The 16,738-nt window shown below is 51.7% G+C and overlaps 2 protein-coding genes across 10 annotated transcripts; one reads left to right on the top strand and one right to left on the bottom strand.

The window, feature by feature from the left end:
- Window positions 1-269: 269 nt before the first annotated feature.
- PIAS3 (protein inhibitor of activated STAT 3) lies at window positions 270-13,241 on the bottom strand. Of its 6 annotated transcripts, none has more exons than XM_070268382.1 (15): window positions 13,040-13,241; window positions 10,807-10,882; window positions 10,060-10,477; window positions 9,816-9,900; window positions 9,544-9,594; window positions 9,204-9,294; window positions 8,563-8,697; window positions 8,240-8,345; window positions 7,603-7,676; window positions 7,310-7,470; window positions 5,851-5,984; window positions 5,602-5,770; window positions 5,301-5,434; window positions 5,081-5,118; window positions 3,389-4,531 (listed from the first exon to the last, which is right to left on the bottom strand). In XM_070268382.1, the coding sequence occupies exons 2-15, from the start codon at window positions 10,810-10,812 to the stop codon at window positions 4,262-4,264; spliced, it is 1,872 nt and encodes a 623-aa protein (XP_070124483.1). In that variant the 5' UTR covers window positions 10,813-10,882; window positions 13,040-13,241; the 3' UTR covers window positions 3,389-4,261. The 6 variants fall into 6 exon arrangements, with proteins under 6 accessions (XP_070124485.1, XP_070124483.1, XP_005610265.1 ...); XM_005610208.4 differs by lacking the exon at window positions 13,040-13,241 and adding an exon at window positions 12,332-12,398; XM_070268383.1 differs by lacking the exon at window positions 13,040-13,241 and adding an exon at window positions 10,992-12,099.
- On the top strand, window positions 438-3,797 carry NUDT17 (nudix hydrolase 17). 4 transcript variants are annotated; one of them, XM_014739898.3, is made up of 8 exons: window positions 442-774; window positions 976-1,159; window positions 1,392-1,417; window positions 1,566-1,658; window positions 1,909-2,007; window positions 2,238-2,374; window positions 2,981-3,130; window positions 3,241-3,797. In XM_014739898.3, the coding sequence occupies exons 1-8, from the start codon at window positions 583-585 to the stop codon at window positions 3,344-3,346; spliced, it is 987 nt and encodes a 328-aa protein (XP_014595384.1). In that variant the 5' UTR covers window positions 442-582; the 3' UTR covers window positions 3,347-3,797. The 4 variants fall into 4 exon arrangements, with proteins under 4 accessions (XP_023497085.1, XP_023497084.1, XP_014595384.1 ...); XM_023641316.2 differs by lacking the exon at window positions 2,238-2,374 and having other exon boundaries at window positions 439-774; XM_014739899.3 differs by lacking the exon at window positions 1,566-1,658.
- Window positions 13,242-16,738: the final 3,497 nt, after the last annotated feature.

Genomic DNA, 16,738 nt, shown 5'->3' with positions numbered 1-16,738 from the left:
TTATGTTTTAGGTCACTCTGGCAGCACTGTAGAGAATGAATTGGTAAGGGCAGGACTATTTGGCGATTTGCAATAATATTTCAGGCAGAATATGAGGAAAGCTTGAACTAGGGCAATGGAGGCTGGAGAGTAAGACATGGATTTGAGGAAGTTTAAGAAGGTAAACTGCACTTGGTTGCCATTTAAGTAAGAAGAAAGAAAGAGGAGGTGTGAAAAACGTTTCCTGGGTATCTGGCTAGGAGACAGATTAATTCTAGGTGATACCTGAAACGGATAGGTGTTATAGCAGAGCTATGGACGGGTGCTTAGAGTTCAGCACATGGCTCGTGGGAAGTGACGAGTCTGGGATCATTGCCCTAAACAGAAGAGATGGGAAGAAGAGAGGAGCTCAGGATTTAGAGGTATTCTCCTTTGTCATTTATTAACATTACACCCACGGATCATCCCCAAGTGTTAACACCTAAATTTCCCGGGGACGTTTGGGAAGCCTGGCAATCCCAATCCCGCGGAACAGTCCAAGGGCAGGCGCCGCTGGGCCACCAGAGGGCGCCAGGCGGGCCACAGCTACCCGAGAGCCGCGCTATGGCGGCCGCGCGAGTGTTGCTGCTCCTGTCCGGGCGCCCGGAGTCGGTGAGCTTCGCGCAGAGTGTGTGTGGCCTCCTGGGCGCCAGGTCAGGGCTTGGGCCGTGGCCCATGCACTGCAGCTTGAAACAAGGACGGCTCGTCCTCTCGGCTAGGCCATTCCCAGGCGCCTCGTTCAGACTTCCGCTCCAGGTCGGGAAAAGAGGGAACCTGGCGTGGGTACAGAAGGGCCGAAGGCGGGGACTAGGATCCGGTGGGAACTGGCGGCGAGAGGCCTGACGGCCTGGCCAATCGCCCACCCGGCTTCCTCCCCCATCGCGCGCGACATCGCACAACTTTTGAATACCCCGCCCCGCTTGTGAAGCCTTACCCCAAACGGCTTCCTCTCGCCAGCGACCCCCTTTCTGCCCCTTTGCGGCCCTGGATCAGCAGCCCTGGGCTTCAGGGGCGGAGCTGCCCACGAATCGGGGTGTGGATCTGGGTGTGGCCGTCATTCTGCAGTCCAGCGACCAGACTGTCTTGTTGACCCGAAGGACCCGCACCCTCAGCATTTCTCCCAACCTCTGGGTACCCCCAGGTGAGCACCCTGAGAACAAGGCCCCAAGTCCAGAGAAGAAACTTGTCCTTCACTCAACAATGCTATTCCCAGTCTTAGGACAGAGAAGTAGGCCTAGAAATGTGGTATGTCCCATAATCACTAGGGGCTGCAACTGCATTTTTGCCCACTGGAGAAAGAGCAGTATAAATATTGAGTGGGGTCCATGGCCAAGAACACCACCATTCACCTATTGGTTCCACTGTTGTTGCAGGTGGACATGTGGAACTTGATGAAGAGGTAACCAGTCAGCTCACCCAACCGGCACACTGTCCTGAACCAAGACACCTGTCTGGGACCATTTTGGGTGTAGGCTGAGGGAGGGGCAAACAAAGTAGTTGGAGGAGTCAGGAATTGGCCTCTCTGACTTGCCCTCTCTCTCTCCCAGCTGTTGGACGGAGGGCTTCGAGAGCTTTGGGAGGAAAGTGGACTACAGCTGCCCCAGGGCCAGTTCTCTTGGGTTCCTCTGGGTTTATGGGAGGTGAGACAGGGACCTGGGAGAGGTCCCTTCCTATTTAACCAAGAACTTCTAACAACAACTTCTAACCCACCAGAGCCCATAGAACAGTCCTACTTGCCAGGGGAAACAATGGAGTGTGGGCGGTCTGGAGTCCCTGAACCTACAATCCTCACCCTGTCCCTCCCACACCATCTCTACCCTCCACTTCAGCTGTTTTTAGTCTCAAAAAGAGACAGGAAGTTCTCACTTTTGCTGTTTTCCTCTCTCTTAGACTGCCTACCCTCCTAGGCTGAGCTGGGGTCTCCCGAAATACCATCACATCATTCTCTATCTACTTGTGATCTCCCAGGAGTCACAGCAGCAGCTGCAGGTAGGGCTGGCAGTAGAGCAGGGAAATCGGGGCTCAGGAGGCCAAGGCAGACTGGTTCTGACTGTGACTAAGGGGGGGGGAGGGGAGGTCAGAGAGAACCAAGACATCCAATAGCCTCTCCCCCTGCCCCTGCCCCAAGTCTCTCTCCATTCTACCTGAGGGTGGGCTGTGATCAAGAACAGGCCTCCCGAGAGAGGCCGTGACTAAGGGATCAACATGTTTGGCCCCAGGCCCGGATCCAACCAAACCCAAGTGAGGTGAGTGCCCTTATGTGGCTGAGACCAGATGTAGCAGCTGCAGTGGCTGCCACAGAGGATGGGACAGAGACACCCAGACATCTCCCTCAGGACCTACCACCCTCTGTCCCGTAAGTAAGAGTTTCTCCCTGACCGTCCAACACACCAACACATACACAGTGAAAAGCTCAGCTTCTATCCCTCCTCGGGGGAGGATTTTGTGTTGTGGGAGAGATCCAGGGAGTGAGCTGGTCAACTGATAATGAAGAGAGCACTTGAGATCAAAGACCCTGTCTGTCAAACTCCAAGGGTTCCTGCTCCAACTGGCTACAACTGAAGACCTGGGGTTGAGTCCCACTCTCCCATAGGGACAAGTCATTTAAGCCTCCTTGAGCCTGTTTCCTTTCTATAAAATCAAGTTAACAGGGGCTGGCACAGTGACATAGTGGTTAAGTTCATGTGCTCCACTTCAGTGGCCTGGGGTTCAGGGGTTGGATCCCAGGTGCGGACCTAGCACTGCTCGTCAAGCCATGCTGTAGCAGTGTCCCACATACAAAGTGGAGGAGGCCTGGCACAGGTGTTACCTCAGGGACAATCTTCCTCACCAAAAAAAATAAATAAATAAATGAAGTTAACACCCACCCACCCTGCTCCTCTGGTGGCTGGGAGGATTAGATGACCTAATGGATATGGAAGTGGGCTAAGGCACAGCCTAGACAAGAGTTGTCACTATGCAGTGCAGTGGAACTAGAGGATGGAGGAGCTCGACCTCTGGCCTTGCCCATGTCCACACTGCTGCGGACGACCCCAAGCACAGCAGAAAGCAAAGAGAGGGTCAGCACTGGGACCAAGTTTGCCCTCAGGCTCTGGCTCCAACATCTGGGCAGGTAAGGGTGAGGACTTGAGGGCTCCATAGCCTTGGGCTGAATGCTCTAGTGTTTTTATGTGCATGGGGAAGGGGAAGGAAGAAAGAATAACTGCTCTCGAAAATCCTCAGTGTGACAGCCCTACCATGTGCAAGTGGAGCTCACGTGGATCCAGGGCCAGCAAAGGAAGAACGGAACATGGACCCTCTCCCCTCAAACCAGGGATCTGGAAAGTGAAGTGCATAATCCCCTCCCCAGCCCACCTCTGTGACACTCACAAAACATTCACAACCTTTATTATGGGTAAGAACTTTGCTACAACTTTGGGAATAAAAAGTAAAATTACAACATAGGTCCTAGGCCCTGGAGAAGCCTGAAAAAGGAGATTGGGGAGAGCACAAAGGTCCTCCCACCTCCCAGGACAGGTGCAGAATGAGCCAGACCTAACCACGGAAGCCCTAGAAGCCCAGGGCCTGGTCGGCATAAGAAACACTGTGAACTTAAATATATAAATAGAGAGAGACCCAGGCAATATGCCAGACCCTGGCAATCAGGGCTGAGGCCTTATCTCCCCCTCAGTCATACTGGGAAGTAGGAGGCAGGGGAAGCCATCTTTGGAGTATTTTGGTTTTTCTTGTTTATATACAAAAAATCTGCAACCCAAAATAGAGTTCTCTGTCCGTGTGTCTGTCTGCCTCAGTTTCTGTGTCTGTTTGGCCAAAGAGAATAGAATGGACATGAAAAGACGATGTGGGGAAGGAACAGAGCCATGGGTTTGGGGAATGAGGAGAGAGAGCTTCTGGGGGGACAAGAGAAGGGCCCCTTCCCCACAAGGCTCTAGACAGTCAAGGGTGAGGATTCAGCCCTTCCCCCAACTCACATCTCATCCCATTTACCTCCCACTGTCTAAGTTAACATACCCAAAGGAATGTGCCATCTAAAGAACCCCAAATGTCCTTAAAAAGAGGTTAAATATTAACCCTTTGGGTGCTGGCCTTGTCAGGCAGAGATGAGGCCAAAAACAAGTGTCCATGAAGGTCTTTCTGGCCTTTGGCCAAAGCCCCCTGAGGGGTCAGAGTGGCCAAGGGTCCAGACTCCACAGCATACTTGCTGAGTGTTGGGAGGCAGTGAGGGTTCCATAATCCAGGGAACTCAGTCCAGGGAAATGATGTCTGACCGACAGCCAGTCAAAGAGGGACCTGAGGGCAGGGGTCCTCCATGTCCATCCCTCAAGGGCCCCCCAGGGGCCACAATGCTACTGACACGGCCAGGAGGGGGTGCTGGAGTGGTGCTGCGGTGAGAGCTCCCCAATGTGGGGGCTAGTGGGCCCAGGAAGTGGGAAGGGGTCCCTCGGTACTGGAAGAAGTGGCCAAGGGCATCCTGTTCGTCTAGTGAGGTGATGACGGAGGAGGGACCATAGTGCTGGGAGGAATCAAGGGCAGAGTTTAAGATTTTATCCTGACTTTACCCGCCTCCCAATCACTTATCTCAGAAATATATGGGCTAAATCAACCCCACTGGACCCCAAGGTATTCTCTGAGAAGCAGGAGAGCCTCTTTCTGACTCATCCCCCTAATTCCCCACATGCCACCCCTATTCCCTGCCTTGAGACAGCCCTTCCAGCTTGCTAGGTTCTTGGCTTTGTGGGCGTCTGAAATGTGTAGAATGTCCAGTTAGGGCAGGCATGGTGCCCAAGTGCACATGGTTATGGAGAGGTGAGCAGGCAGGGGCAGAACTACACTAAAAACTCTGGAGACAGAATAGCAACGGGGGATTGAGGAAGACATGGGTGAGAGTCCGAGGAAGTACCAGTGGGGCCTATGACAGAAATAAACTGGCTGCACCCCCCTTCCCTCATGGAGAAGCAGATTTAGGTCCTAGGGAAAATGAGAGAGGGAGGGGGCCCATCAGTGCCTATGAAGGAAGCTTCAGAGATCTGAGATCTTCATGGGAAGAGAAGGGACCACTTACCTGACTCTCAGTCTGAAGGAAGGAAAATAAATCTAAACCTGGTAGGAAAAGAAAAATTAAAATCAACCTCCTGCACCCCTGCTCCACCAAAAAAGCAAAGAAGTTCCTTGGATTATGGTCCTTTGCAAGACAGCCAGAAAGCTTTGAAAAGGAGCAGGGGTTCTGATCTGGTTTGGGGAAGATGTGGCAGTACTGGCCCCACCTGTGATCAGTGTCATACCTTGGATATCGGCCCCTAGTGGGAAGGCAGGTGGGTACTCATGTAGTGGGAGACTGGACAGGAAATCGCCACCCAACGTGCCCATAGCAGGGCTCCGTAGCACGGAAGATGGCTGGTGACCAGACGTGAGAACTCTGTGAAGGGAGAGAAGCAGCTGGGGCAGCCAGCAAACCACAGATGCCCTCACTCAGCTCAGCCCCCTAAGTACCCTCTCTGCCCCAGGGTTTGCCTAGTGATCAGAAAGCATTTCTGACTTCTTCCTCCATCCTTTCTGCTATAGACTCAGCCTATTTCCTCATACCCTTTGCTTCCAGGTAAGGCTGGGATGGCAGCTGAGGTGACAGGACAGTGCTTCTTGGCTGGGGGCAGGTCCTCCTCATCTGATGAGCTTTCTATCGTCAAGTCAATAACTTCAACCTTCTTCTTATTCTCTGACGGATTGCCCTCTTGGACTGGGCTGTATTGGAGGCCTGTGGGTGGTAAGAAGACTGTGTCTCAGAGAAGAGGCCATCCAAGTCTTAGCTCAGCTGGGGGACAGGGGATCACTCACCATCCAGCCCATACCCTGGCGGGGGGCAAACCTCAGATGCCTCCTTCTTGGGTTTCATTGGGCACCAGGATCCATCTTCCATGAACTGGATCTCATCACAATCCGAGCAGGAATTAAGAATCTCCATGAATAAACTGGGGGAGGAAAGAGATGGGAATTCACAGGGCTGGGAAATGACTGAAACAGTAGCCAGGGAGTTCTGAGACTCACCTTCCTGAACCTCAGTTTCCTTACCTCTAAAATAGGGATATTATCCACCCTATTGACCTCTCTGCGTTGTTCCTGGAACTAAATAAAATAAGCTATGTAAAAGAGCTTTGCAGGGGCCAGCCCCATGGCCAAGGGGTTAAGTTCACGCACTCCACTTCAGTGGCCCAGGGTTTTGCTGGTTTGAGTCCTGGGCACGGACATGGCGCCACTCGCCAGGCCATGCTGGGGTGGCGTCCCACATACCACAACTAGAAGGACCCATAACTAAAATATACAACTATGTACTGGGGGGGATTTGGTAAGAAAAAGCACACACACACAAAAAAAAAAAGATTGGCAACAGTTGTTAGCTCAGGTGCCAATCTTTAAAAAAAACAAAAAAAGCTTTGCAAACTTTAAATGCTAAGTTTTAAAATAAATAACATTCTAAACACTTGATTCATGTAGTACTAGAGACAAGACACTAAGAAGCAAAGATAAAGAACTCCATAAACCATCTCAAAAAGGGCACTGAGGGGGCCAGCCCAGTGGCCAAGTGGTTAAGTTTGCGCACTCAGCTTCGGTGGCCCAGGGTTTCGCCGGTTTGGATCCTGGGCACAGACATGGCGCCACTCATCAGGCCATGTTGGGATGGCATCCCATATAGCACAACCAGAGACACTCACAACTAGAATATTCAACTATGTACCAGGGGGCTTTGGGGAGAAGAAGAGGAGAAAAAATAGGGCACTGGGAACAGGAACCATAATATAGGCTCTGGATGGGGGTTAGGACCAGCTAGATCAGCACATCCAGGCCCTCAAAAGAACTTCACTGCTATGCTCTGTGAGAAGTCAGGCAGCTGTTATAGACAATATATTATAACAGTTTGATACTTTAGCTCTGCCACTTACTAACAACGTAACTTTGAGCAAGATAATCTCTCTAGGTTTCAGTTTCCTCATCTGTAATGGTAGTACGTATCTCATAGGGTTATGATGAGGATTCAATGACATAAGGCACGCAAAGTGCTCAGTACGATGCCTAGTATGTAGTAAGTCCTCTATGTTGGAAATATATATATAATCTATCCCATTTATAATATATATTATATATATAAAAAATATATAAAAGGGATAGATGGATTAAGAGTTGAGGTTCATGGGAGGGGAAGTATGCTCTCTCTCTGTAGCCATAGAGACAGAGAGGGGTGGGGGTGGTCTCAGTGGATGTCCTAGGTAAGAAGAAGCAGAATGCATAACGGCCCTACCCATCAATGATAAGAGATTCATAGGGAGCCTTCTTATCACACACAGGACATGTCCACGTTGGCTTCTTCTCATTCATCTGTAGGTAAAGGGCAGCATCGAAGCTCTGCAGGTGGGCGCAGGTGAGGGCACGACAAGGGACAGTCAGGCGCATCTTGCCTAGCTAAGAGAGATGAGTTCTCTGGTCAGGTCCCCACATCCCAGAGAGCCTCACTCTAGCAGCCCTAAGAACTCTCATCTGAGTCCAAAGGTTCAACCCAACCCTCCTTCCCCTTCTCTTCTCCCTTGTACACACCGGGCACATGAGTGACACCCGGAGACTCGTAGTTGCCACCTCACTGTCCGGGTCAGCAGTCAATTTCTCCTTGACTGAAACAAGAATGAGGCCAGAGCCATGGGATCAGCAAGGCTGAAGAGGAAGCCCAGGAGATGGTGAGGACAGAACCAAACAGCTCTGGCTGAGAGGCAGCTGGGTAGAGAGACTTTGGGGACCAGTGGGATGTCACATGGGGGTGGTCTGGGATCTGAATTATGAAGGCTGGGGAAGGAGGGGGATTTCCCCATCCCTGAAGATGCTTAAATATAGCTAGGTGACACTTTGGCAGAGATGACATAGAGGAAATTGAAGCGTCATGAGAGGGTTAGATTAGATGATCCTTAAGACTCTTTCCAGTCTGGAGAACCCACATTCCAGCAGGGCTGGAGTCAGGGTCTCTGAGGTGCAAAGCAGATGTATAACTGGGAATGCAAGGGTGTCTCAGTGCCTGGGGGTGGTCCCACTTCTCAACCACAAAGATTGGTAGGGGGATAGGGGAAGGGTTGGGGTTCATGTGAGAGGTGAGGTAAGTTGTCACAAGACTATGAGTTTGACTGAAAAGACTGGAGGGCCAGAAAGACTTGGATCCAGATCAGAGGAGCAGGATGTTACTCACTCAGTGCCCGGGAGTGGTCTGGGTTCCGGATACCCTTTGCTCTGAGTTTTTGTAGAAGGGTCCCTGCAGTCAACTGCCTCACCAGGTACACAGATAAGGAGTAATTCTACTTGGAGGTGTGGGGAGAAAGTTAGCCTCTGCTTTCACACCATCACCCTCCCCCATGACCCCCACTCCCCACTTTGTCCCATGAGAACTAGAGACAGCAGGTTAAAGTAGACAGACCCATAAAGAGGAAAACATTTCCCCAACCCAGAACACTCGATGATTCCCCATCACTCCCTGCAGGGTTCTCCAAGGCTCCCTGCCTCAGCCATGCTCACCCGTCCAAACTCAGATGACCAGTTGACCACAATGGTGTTGGGAACAGTGGCTGAGAGTCGAGCCAGGGGTGTGATGTTGATGGGGCGGCTGGGCCTCTTGGGCTCAGCCCCATTCTTAGTAGGAGGAAGGTAACCCTGGGGAAGGGAGGGACTGGTCAAGACCTCTTGTCTCCAGTCACTCACTCCCTGGAGGGAAGGTCAGCTTACTCACTGACCAAGGAGATGGGAGCCCATTCAGTGACCCACAAAACTGGGGCAATATCTAGGATTGTGTGTGGGGTTTATTCCTGGGGGAAAAGGAGCGCTTATTCATTGACTAAGGAAATAGGAACCCATTCACTGAGTTCCTAAGGAGGAAGCATAGGGATGCCCCACTTCTTCCAATTCTCAGCTCTGGGGTCATCACTTCTAAGAAGTCTTCCCTGAACCTTTGTGTAGAACTAATGTCCCTCCTCTGGGTTCTGACAGAACCCTCGTTCAGCCCTATCTTAAAACTCTAGATTAGAATGATCCAGTCAGTAAATTGAGCACCTACTGTGTACCAGGCACTGTGCTGGGCATGTTTCTTTCATCAAAAGTCTGTAGTTAACACTTAGTAACTAAAACAGGGAAGGGGTTACTGTCAGAAGAAGAATATTTACCGGCAGGGGGCACAGTTTCCCATTGACCTTGACAAAGAGATTTGGGGGAAAATAATCTTCCTGAGGGCAGCTGGTCTCACAGAGACAGAACCTGGTAAAAGGTGAGAGAAGATGAAAGAGTAGGAGGCAGTTTCTTGAGTTGAATCTGGTAGAGAGGCAGGGAACCTCAGAAAATTAGTCTTGGATATCTGTAGCCCTCAGCCCTCGGCATCCAACAACAGTCCCAGGGCTGGGGTGGATGCAGCAGAGCAGGGCTGTCTCCCAAGAGCATCTGTCATACCCTTATTTCATTCAACCCCCAATGGGAGCCCAGCAGGGCAGGAAGGGAGGAGCAACTCACCTTAGCTGCACCTGTATGGTATAATCGCATTTGGCTCCTGGCAGAACCTCCCTATAACAAGGAGGGAGAGGGAAAGATATCAGTATGTCTGGAGGGCCGGGGTGAACAGACAGACACAGAAAGTTAGATGTCCAGAGGACAGAGAAGAGGCATACAAGAGACAACGCAAGTATAGGAGGATGGAGGGAGGAGAGCAGGCGGAAAAGAAAGTCAGAGAGCAGACTCCAAGGGTAACCCCCTAGGGATGGTCAGGAGGACTGACAGAGATGTACCTTGATGTGAGAATCTGCTGCACTTGCTGGGGTGTGAGAGCAAAGGTAAAGTGCGCTTCCTCAAACCGCTGGCTAGAAGTGGATGCTGAGGACACAAGGCGGCAGTTATTCCCAAGCCCATGCTCAGGCAGCCACAGAAGGTACCCCCATCCCAGGTTGCTGATCCCACAGGACTAAAGCCTAAGAAAGGCTTAGGGAAGGTGCATAGAGTCCAGGAAGGCTGAAGGACCACAAAGAGTCGTACCAAGGGTGGTGGGCCGGATGAGCTCCCCGTAGACTTCATAAAAGGGCAATGGTTTCATGGTGACATCAGGGTGCACAGGCTGGGGCAGAGGGGGGTGCATGTCCACTTCACGCTTGGGACCCAGTAGAGTGCCAGGGGCCAAGAGGGCTGGGGGAATGGGAGCTAGAGGACCAGGGGAGCCTACAGGAGGGGTGCCAGGGGGCAGAGAGAGCAGGGAGAGATCAGAGGGCCCCAGGGGCTTCCTGGGAAAGCGTCGGCGGTAAAGCTCTTTGATCTTCATCTGGACGCTGGGGGCACAGCTGGACTTGAGGAGGTGCAGGGCCTTGGCCAGGAGCTCGTGCTTCCGTCCACTCTTGTTCCGGCCAGCAAAGCCAAGGAGCACCTGGAGCTCAGACACCCGGAAACTCATCACCATGTGCTGCAGAGAACAGAGAAGCTTGAGAATCCTACCTTGCCTGTCCTGCCAAGGATGCTGAGACTGAGCTACCAGGTGGGCAGTGCCTCTTTCCCTCCAGCACTGATCAGAAAGATGCTTTGCAGCCAGTGGATTACCACCAGACAGCTGACCTGGTCAAACGGACATCTCAGTCTCACTTTAGCAAACTCAGGTCAACCTCACCACTACCCCCCAGAGCTTGAGCAACCCTATCTCCCCATGCCTGAAAGTTGACCAGGTGGGGGCAAGGGGCAGGCTGCAGACAGCAAACCATCCTCAGGCACAGCTCTGAGTCCACTACAGCCTCCTACCTCCATCCCTGCCTCAAGTCTGGACTCTTATCTCGTCTCCTGCTCTTTCTCAGACTCTCAGACCCATCCCAGTCTCCTGAAAAGAGGATAGAAGACAGGGGAAAGGAAGGGGAAAAGAAGAGTCAGACCAGACAGCCCCAGAGGGAAGAAAGGGGCTAGCCCACCCCTCCCAATACTCAATCTACCTCAGCTATTTTCCCGAAGCCTCTGGAGCTTTTGTGGCCAGGGTTTCCAGGGCAGGGTTCAATGCTCCTAACTCCCCCAAATCCTTTCTCAATGTCATTTACATAATCACCCCAGTCTTATTTTTCTGGGAGGGAAACAAGACCAAAACTTGAGGCGAGGGAGAGGGTCAACAGTAAATCGCCAAGTCCAGCTATCCTTCCTTCTACTCTATCTGCTCCTTTCCTCCATAGAGAAAATAAGTGATCCTCCCCCTCCACTGGGGTAGAAGAGGAGAGAGCAGAGCTCTAAACAGAGGCCCTGGGATGCGGCCCTTGAGCCAGCATGCATAATCTCGAGCTCTCCTAAAGGCAACTGGCCCAGTGACTGGACCTCAACCTGCCCAGGACTATGGCTCCATTTAAAAGGGCGGAACAAAGCCAGGAGGCAGAGAGGTGAACCCAAAGTTTTAGGAAATGTCCTATGAGATGTCCTCGGATATGGTCACCCTCAAGGCTCTGTGTGGTAGTGGGAGGGCAGGCACAAAAGCTCTCTCCTTAAAGAACTTCCCTCTGTGAATCTCTAGGAGACCCTGCCATGGGTAGGCCTTGTTAGCCCTCCACAGTTCTTCCCCTCATAGGAAGCTTTGGGCCCCCTTTGAGGAATGTGATGAAAACTTGCTCCTCTGCCTTTCTCCCCATCTTTATTCCCTCTGTCCTGTCTTTATTTCTCTATTAGCTTTGCCAAGAACTTCCCTTCTTTCTACTCTCTGTCTCTGCCCAAAGACTCACTAAAACAGGATTTTCCTCTCAACCTCCAGGATGCTCCTGCCCCACCCCTCCATCTATCTGCCCGCACAGCCCCGCCCCCTAGATCTCAGGCGCCTACTGGTACTTCCCAAGGCTCGGATCCCAATAGCAGCCCCAAAGCCTCTATCCTCAGCTGCATTTCCCCAGGAGCCTCCCGTACATCTGCCCCTCAGTCTCATCCCTACATCTGCCCCCCTACTGTTGCATCTCTTGGTCCCCTACGCCTCTTCAGAGCCTTTCCCCCTGGCCCTACCCCTACATCTGCCCCCACTACCAAATCCGACTTCCACCCGGTGTCCCCGCCCCCTGCGCCTCGGCCCCCAACAGCTGCAATTCCCCTCGGCCCCACCCCTACATCTGCCCCGCGGCCCCGCCCCCGGAGCCTCGCCGCAGCCCCTTCCTCGCCCACAGCCACTTCTTTCCCATCTCCAGCAGCCCGTCCCCGCCACGTCTCCAGCCCGCACCCGAGCCCTCAGCACCCAGTCTCAGTCGCTTCCGTGAATCGGCGCACCACCGGGCTCAAGCCAGATGGGGATGGGGGAGGGGGCCGGTACCTTTAATTCGCCCAGTTCCGCCATCTTGAGACATCGCAGGAGTCGGAGCCCGAGCCCGAGCTCAGGCCCAGGGACCGGCGCACAACTCTCCACCCCGGCGCCGGCCGCAAATGCCGCCTGCTCCGCCCCGTCCGGCCCCCTACACCTCCCCTTCCCGGCCCCGCCCGCTTGGTTTCGGACAAGCCCCAGCCTCAGCCCCTCCCTCTACAGCCGGACCCAGCCCGTGTACGTCTTTGGCCGGTATGCAAGACCCGTATACCCGGAGGGAGGGTATGGCCCGAAAGATCGCGCGGTCCCCCGGGGTAACCGAGAGGAGGCGGACCCGAAGTGCCTGGGGGAGGGGGACTTTGCCACGCCAGAGTTGGGAGGGGATGAGCTTTTAGGGAGCCAAAGAAACTTGAAATATGGAGGGAAAGTATTGAGAACTGCTAAATCTTAGAGAAATGGGGGAGGGGGGTAGCGAAGTTGAAGCGAATACCCTCATTTCCCTCTTTACAAGTTTAGCTAAAATCAAAGAGTTCTACCAACTCGGGAAATGGGTGAGATCTGATCCATTTTAGCGAAGCTATGGAGTCGTGAATAGTTCATTTCAAGACGGCTACTCTCAATCCTTCGCCCCCTCCCCCTCCAACTACAATGTAGCTCGTGGTCCGACTGTAGGACTCAAACTCGGCAGCAAAAAAGTTTGGTGCGGAGAGCGGGACTTACCAGCACAGTTGCAGGGAGCGGGGAGGGGGCTCGGGAGGCTCAGAGGGTGGGCTGGGGATGTGGGGGGAAGGGGCCCGGCGCCGCTCCCGCAGTCTGACCCGCAGGAGGTTAGTCCGGCAGCTAGACGCTGCAGCCGGAGCTCCGCCCGGGCGGGAGCTCCGCCCGGCCCAGCGCTCGGGCTGGGGCCGCCCCCTCGTGGGTCAGCCCGCCGGGATCGAGGAGGGGGCGGAGTCTGAGGCGGGAGAGGGAGGGACTCTGAGCCTGTCGCTGGAGAGATTAACTCCCCGAGTGAGTGGATCAGGGGAGACGACATCATTCTCACTACCGCTCTGACCCCTTGCGCTGGTGTACGGGCTTGGGGTGGAGGCATACTGCAGATAAGACAGTGTGGACCAGGGATCTGACCGCGTTAAGAGATTCCTGCTTGAAAGGAGCCTTCTCCCTCGGGGAAAGCCTGGGCTGCTAGAATCCAAAGTGTACCTAAGCCCTAACTCTGCCTGTGGTCCCCCACCTCCTACCCCAAATACACAGACCCGTCACCAGAGACCACACACACTTGGTGTAGCTGAAGGTGAACAGAGGGGAGGTTTTCTTACCCAAAGGTGCCCAAAGGCGTCTTTCTGCCCCTCTCTGAACCACCTACTATTCTCCTTCGTCAAAGCCTTGGACCTTCCAGAGGTCCCGTTCTCAACCAGGCTAATCACCCGCGTGCAGGTCCTGTGAAAGCACCAACTTTAGGGCAGTTTACCCAAACTAGGTACTGGAAAAAGGCATAGTATTTGGTAGAGTTGGTTGGGACCTAAATGATAATGTCATTTGTTCAATAAATATCTAAATGCTGTTCAGAGATTGTTAGGTGCTGAAGACATAAGAGCCTTGCAGGACCTCTCAGTCTGGCAGCAGCAGACAAGACAGTTAAACCTGTAATCAGCATACAAAAAGAGTAATAAATAATATGAATCCTCTTATTTAGCTTAAACCTTCGGTATAATCCTTCTTGTGAGACCCCACCCACACCATAAGACTGAAGGTCCCAGCCTGCCAATGTCCCCAGGTACCTGCTGAACTGGACCATGCCCAACTACTTTGTGGATTTTGTCCCTAGGGAAGATGACCACCTTCTCCTGACGCTCAGGTTCTTTCCTTGCTGCTTTGCTGCCAGCACTGGTGGGACCTCAAGCTAAACTCAAGCTCAAGTATTTGGTTCTAAATCCCAAATGATTCCTCCAACATTTGAGTCTTCATCAGGCCCTGAGCTTGGTTTTTTTTGTTCTGTTCAGTCCTCTAGATCAAAAGTTGTTATGGACTGGTTTGTATTTTCTAGAATTTTCAATGGTTTGGAGAGAAGGAGGATAGGGAAGACTGAAAAAAGAGAGATGGGAACTCTGGGAGTGATGGATATGTTCATTATCTTGATTGTGTGATGGTTTTATGGGTGTATACATGTGTCAAAACTTATCAAATTGTACACTTTAAGTATGTGCAGTTTGTATTGTATGTCAATTATACCTCAATAAAGCTATAAAAGGTAAAAGGAAAAAAGAAAGTCAACCTCACATTGATTCCTAGTGATTTCATAAAGGAGGGATCTCCTTTAATAGTCAATTTGAGGCTATAAGTTCTAGCATCCCTACAGAATAGCAAAAAAGTAGGCCCGAAGGTACCTGAATCTGATCTGTGTGCATGCTCCAGGAGGACAAGAACTTTTCTGTGCTGTTCACTCTGTCCCCAGTGCCTGGCACATAGACTCTTTAAATATCAATTTAATAAGTTAATGCTACCAGACAAAGGAGGGAAACTGCAAATCAGGACCAAGTTCCAGGCTGAGGATATTCAAGGACATAGTCTGAACCCCATTGTGGCCCACCAAGCTTCACCTTGGTGCGTATTGTATGCTTTCGCCCATACATTCCTACATTTGAAGCCTGAAGAACGAGGAAGAAGTGAAACAGGAGTAATAAGTCCCTACCGAAGTTCCATTAAACAGCCCGGGAGGAAACGGGGGAACATCAGGACTAGAGTTACTTTGGGAAAGAAAGATTTATTTATGAAATCAAGGAAAATTTCAGGGCTTGGGGCTGTTGAGGTAACAGTTTATGGGGTTTATAGAGGGGGATTGTTTGGGAAGACTAGGCTCTGGGGAAGGTTCCACTCCTGTATTAACATGAACATCCCTGACCATTCCCACAGCTCAGCCATCCTGGGATCAGCTTCCAGGGGCCCTGGAGGGAGCCAAAGCCCTGGCCTCCATTACCAAAGCTGTTTTCTGACTCATACTTGAACTTAGCCAAATGATCTCCCCCTCTCTGGACACTTCTCTTGGCAGTTTCTTCATTATTCCAACCCCACACCCCATATATAATAAGGAATGTAATAGTCCTTTTATATTCTTTGGTAACTCTTAAGAGCAGGGAGGAAAAGAGAAGTTCTGTTCCCCTTAATAGAGATGACTTGGACCTTTTTTTTTTTTCTTGAGGAAGATTAGCCCTGAGCTAACACCTGCTGCCAATCCTCCTTTTTGCTGAGGAAGACAGGCTAACATCTGTGCCCATCTTCCTCTACTTTATATGTGGGACGCCTACCACAGCATGGTTTGCCAAGTGGTGCCATGTCCGTAAACCGGCGAACCCTGGGCTGCTGAAGCGGAACATGTGCACTTAACCGCTGCGCCACCGGGCTGGCCCCCTGCTTGGACCTTTTTGATGCTCTTCCACTAGTAGCTGCACCCCTTCTCCCTGTCTCCATCATCGCCTCCTCTCTCCATTCTCCCAGCCTTAAAGCAGTCCTGTGTGCATCCACACAAACCCCAAAGCTGCCCCTCATCTTCTCTAAGACCTGATCTACGTAGCTGCTCTTTTCCTGGCCAAACCCTGGAGCCAGGCTTTGCAGCCCTTTTGTGGCCCCCTGTCTTCCACAGCAGCCCCTCCCCACTCTTCTCTCAACCCAGTCAGTCTCTTTACTGCCAAACCGCTGTTGGTTGACCCAGCATAACCCAGCAGGGGGCGGGCTGAGAGAAGAAATGGGGAGGGATCAGTATGTGGGCCGCCAAACTGCAATTCCAGATTTTGGAGGAACTCACTGCCTCACTCTCACCTAGCACTCTGGCTAGTGGAGGGGCAGGAAGGGGAGGAGACTCAGGGGAACTGGGGAAGAGAGATACATTTTTTTTAGTCTGAGAACAGAATTAGAGGGAAGAAGCCAACTCTGATATCCCTTCATCCCTTTTCCAGGAATTAGAATTTTCATCCCTCTTTGCACCAGGGGCAAAGAACACTGACCACATGAGACCATGTGCCTCGAATCTGGACACACGGCTTCACACATGATAGTACATTTTAGATTGTACATCCTGAAGAAAATCCAGGTCTCTCAATCTCTCCTTCTTAAAAAAGATAGTGGGACTCAGGAGTCCCAAGGTAGAGAAAAAAGACTAGAGCTGTGCTGGTCAGTATGCGACAGATTTGAGAAAAAGAAAGGAAGAGTGTCAATCCCCGTTTTAACAGAGGGCAGTTTTTCAAACTGTGGGAATGCTGTTTTTCAAACTGGATCTTGACCCATTAATGGATGTATTGTAACTAATATTTTTTTTCTTTTAAAGATTGGCACTTGAGCTAACATCTGTTGCCCATCTTCTTTTTTTTTTTTCTTTTCTTTCTTCCCGAAGTCCCCCAGTACATAGTTGTGTATTCTAGTTGTAAG

The sequence above is a fragment of the Equus caballus genome, chromosome 5 (genome assembly GCF_041296265.1).
Source record: "Equus caballus isolate H_3958 breed thoroughbred chromosome 5, TB-T2T, whole genome shotgun sequence".
Taxonomy (NCBI): Eukaryota; Metazoa; Chordata; class Mammalia; order Perissodactyla; family Equidae; genus Equus; species Equus caballus.
Note: the sequence above shows the minus strand (reverse complement) of the source record. Positions and strands in the feature narration are given on the sequence as shown.

What these genes read in the sequence shown, in the direction of transcription:
- PIAS3 (XM_001499333.5), bottom strand. Translation starts at nt 12,355, where the DNA reads ATGGCGGAACTGGGCGAATTAAAG. An exon ending in CATCCGGCCCACCACCCTTG is followed by an intron (nt 9,901 to 10,059) that starts GTACGACTCTTT and finishes TTGTGTCCTCAG; the next exon opens with CATCCACTTCTAGCCAGCGG. An exon ending in ACCATACAGGTGCAGCTAAG is followed by an intron (nt 9,295 to 9,543) that starts GTGAGTTGCTCC and finishes ACCTTTTACCAG; the next exon opens with GTTCTGTCTCTGTGAGACCA.
- NUDT17 (XM_014739898.3), top strand. Translation starts at nt 583, where the DNA reads ATGGCGGCCGCGCGAGTGTTGCTGCTCCTGTCCGGGCGCCCGGAGTCG. An exon ending in CAACCTCTGGGTACCCCCAG is followed by an intron (nt 1,160 to 1,391) that starts GTGAGCACCCTG and finishes CTGTTGTTGCAG; the next exon opens with GTGGACATGTGGAACTTGAT. An exon ending in TGGCTCCAACATCTGGGCAG is followed by an intron (nt 3,131 to 3,240) that starts GTAAGGGTGAGG and finishes GAAAATCCTCAG; the next exon opens with TGTGACAGCCCTACCATGTG.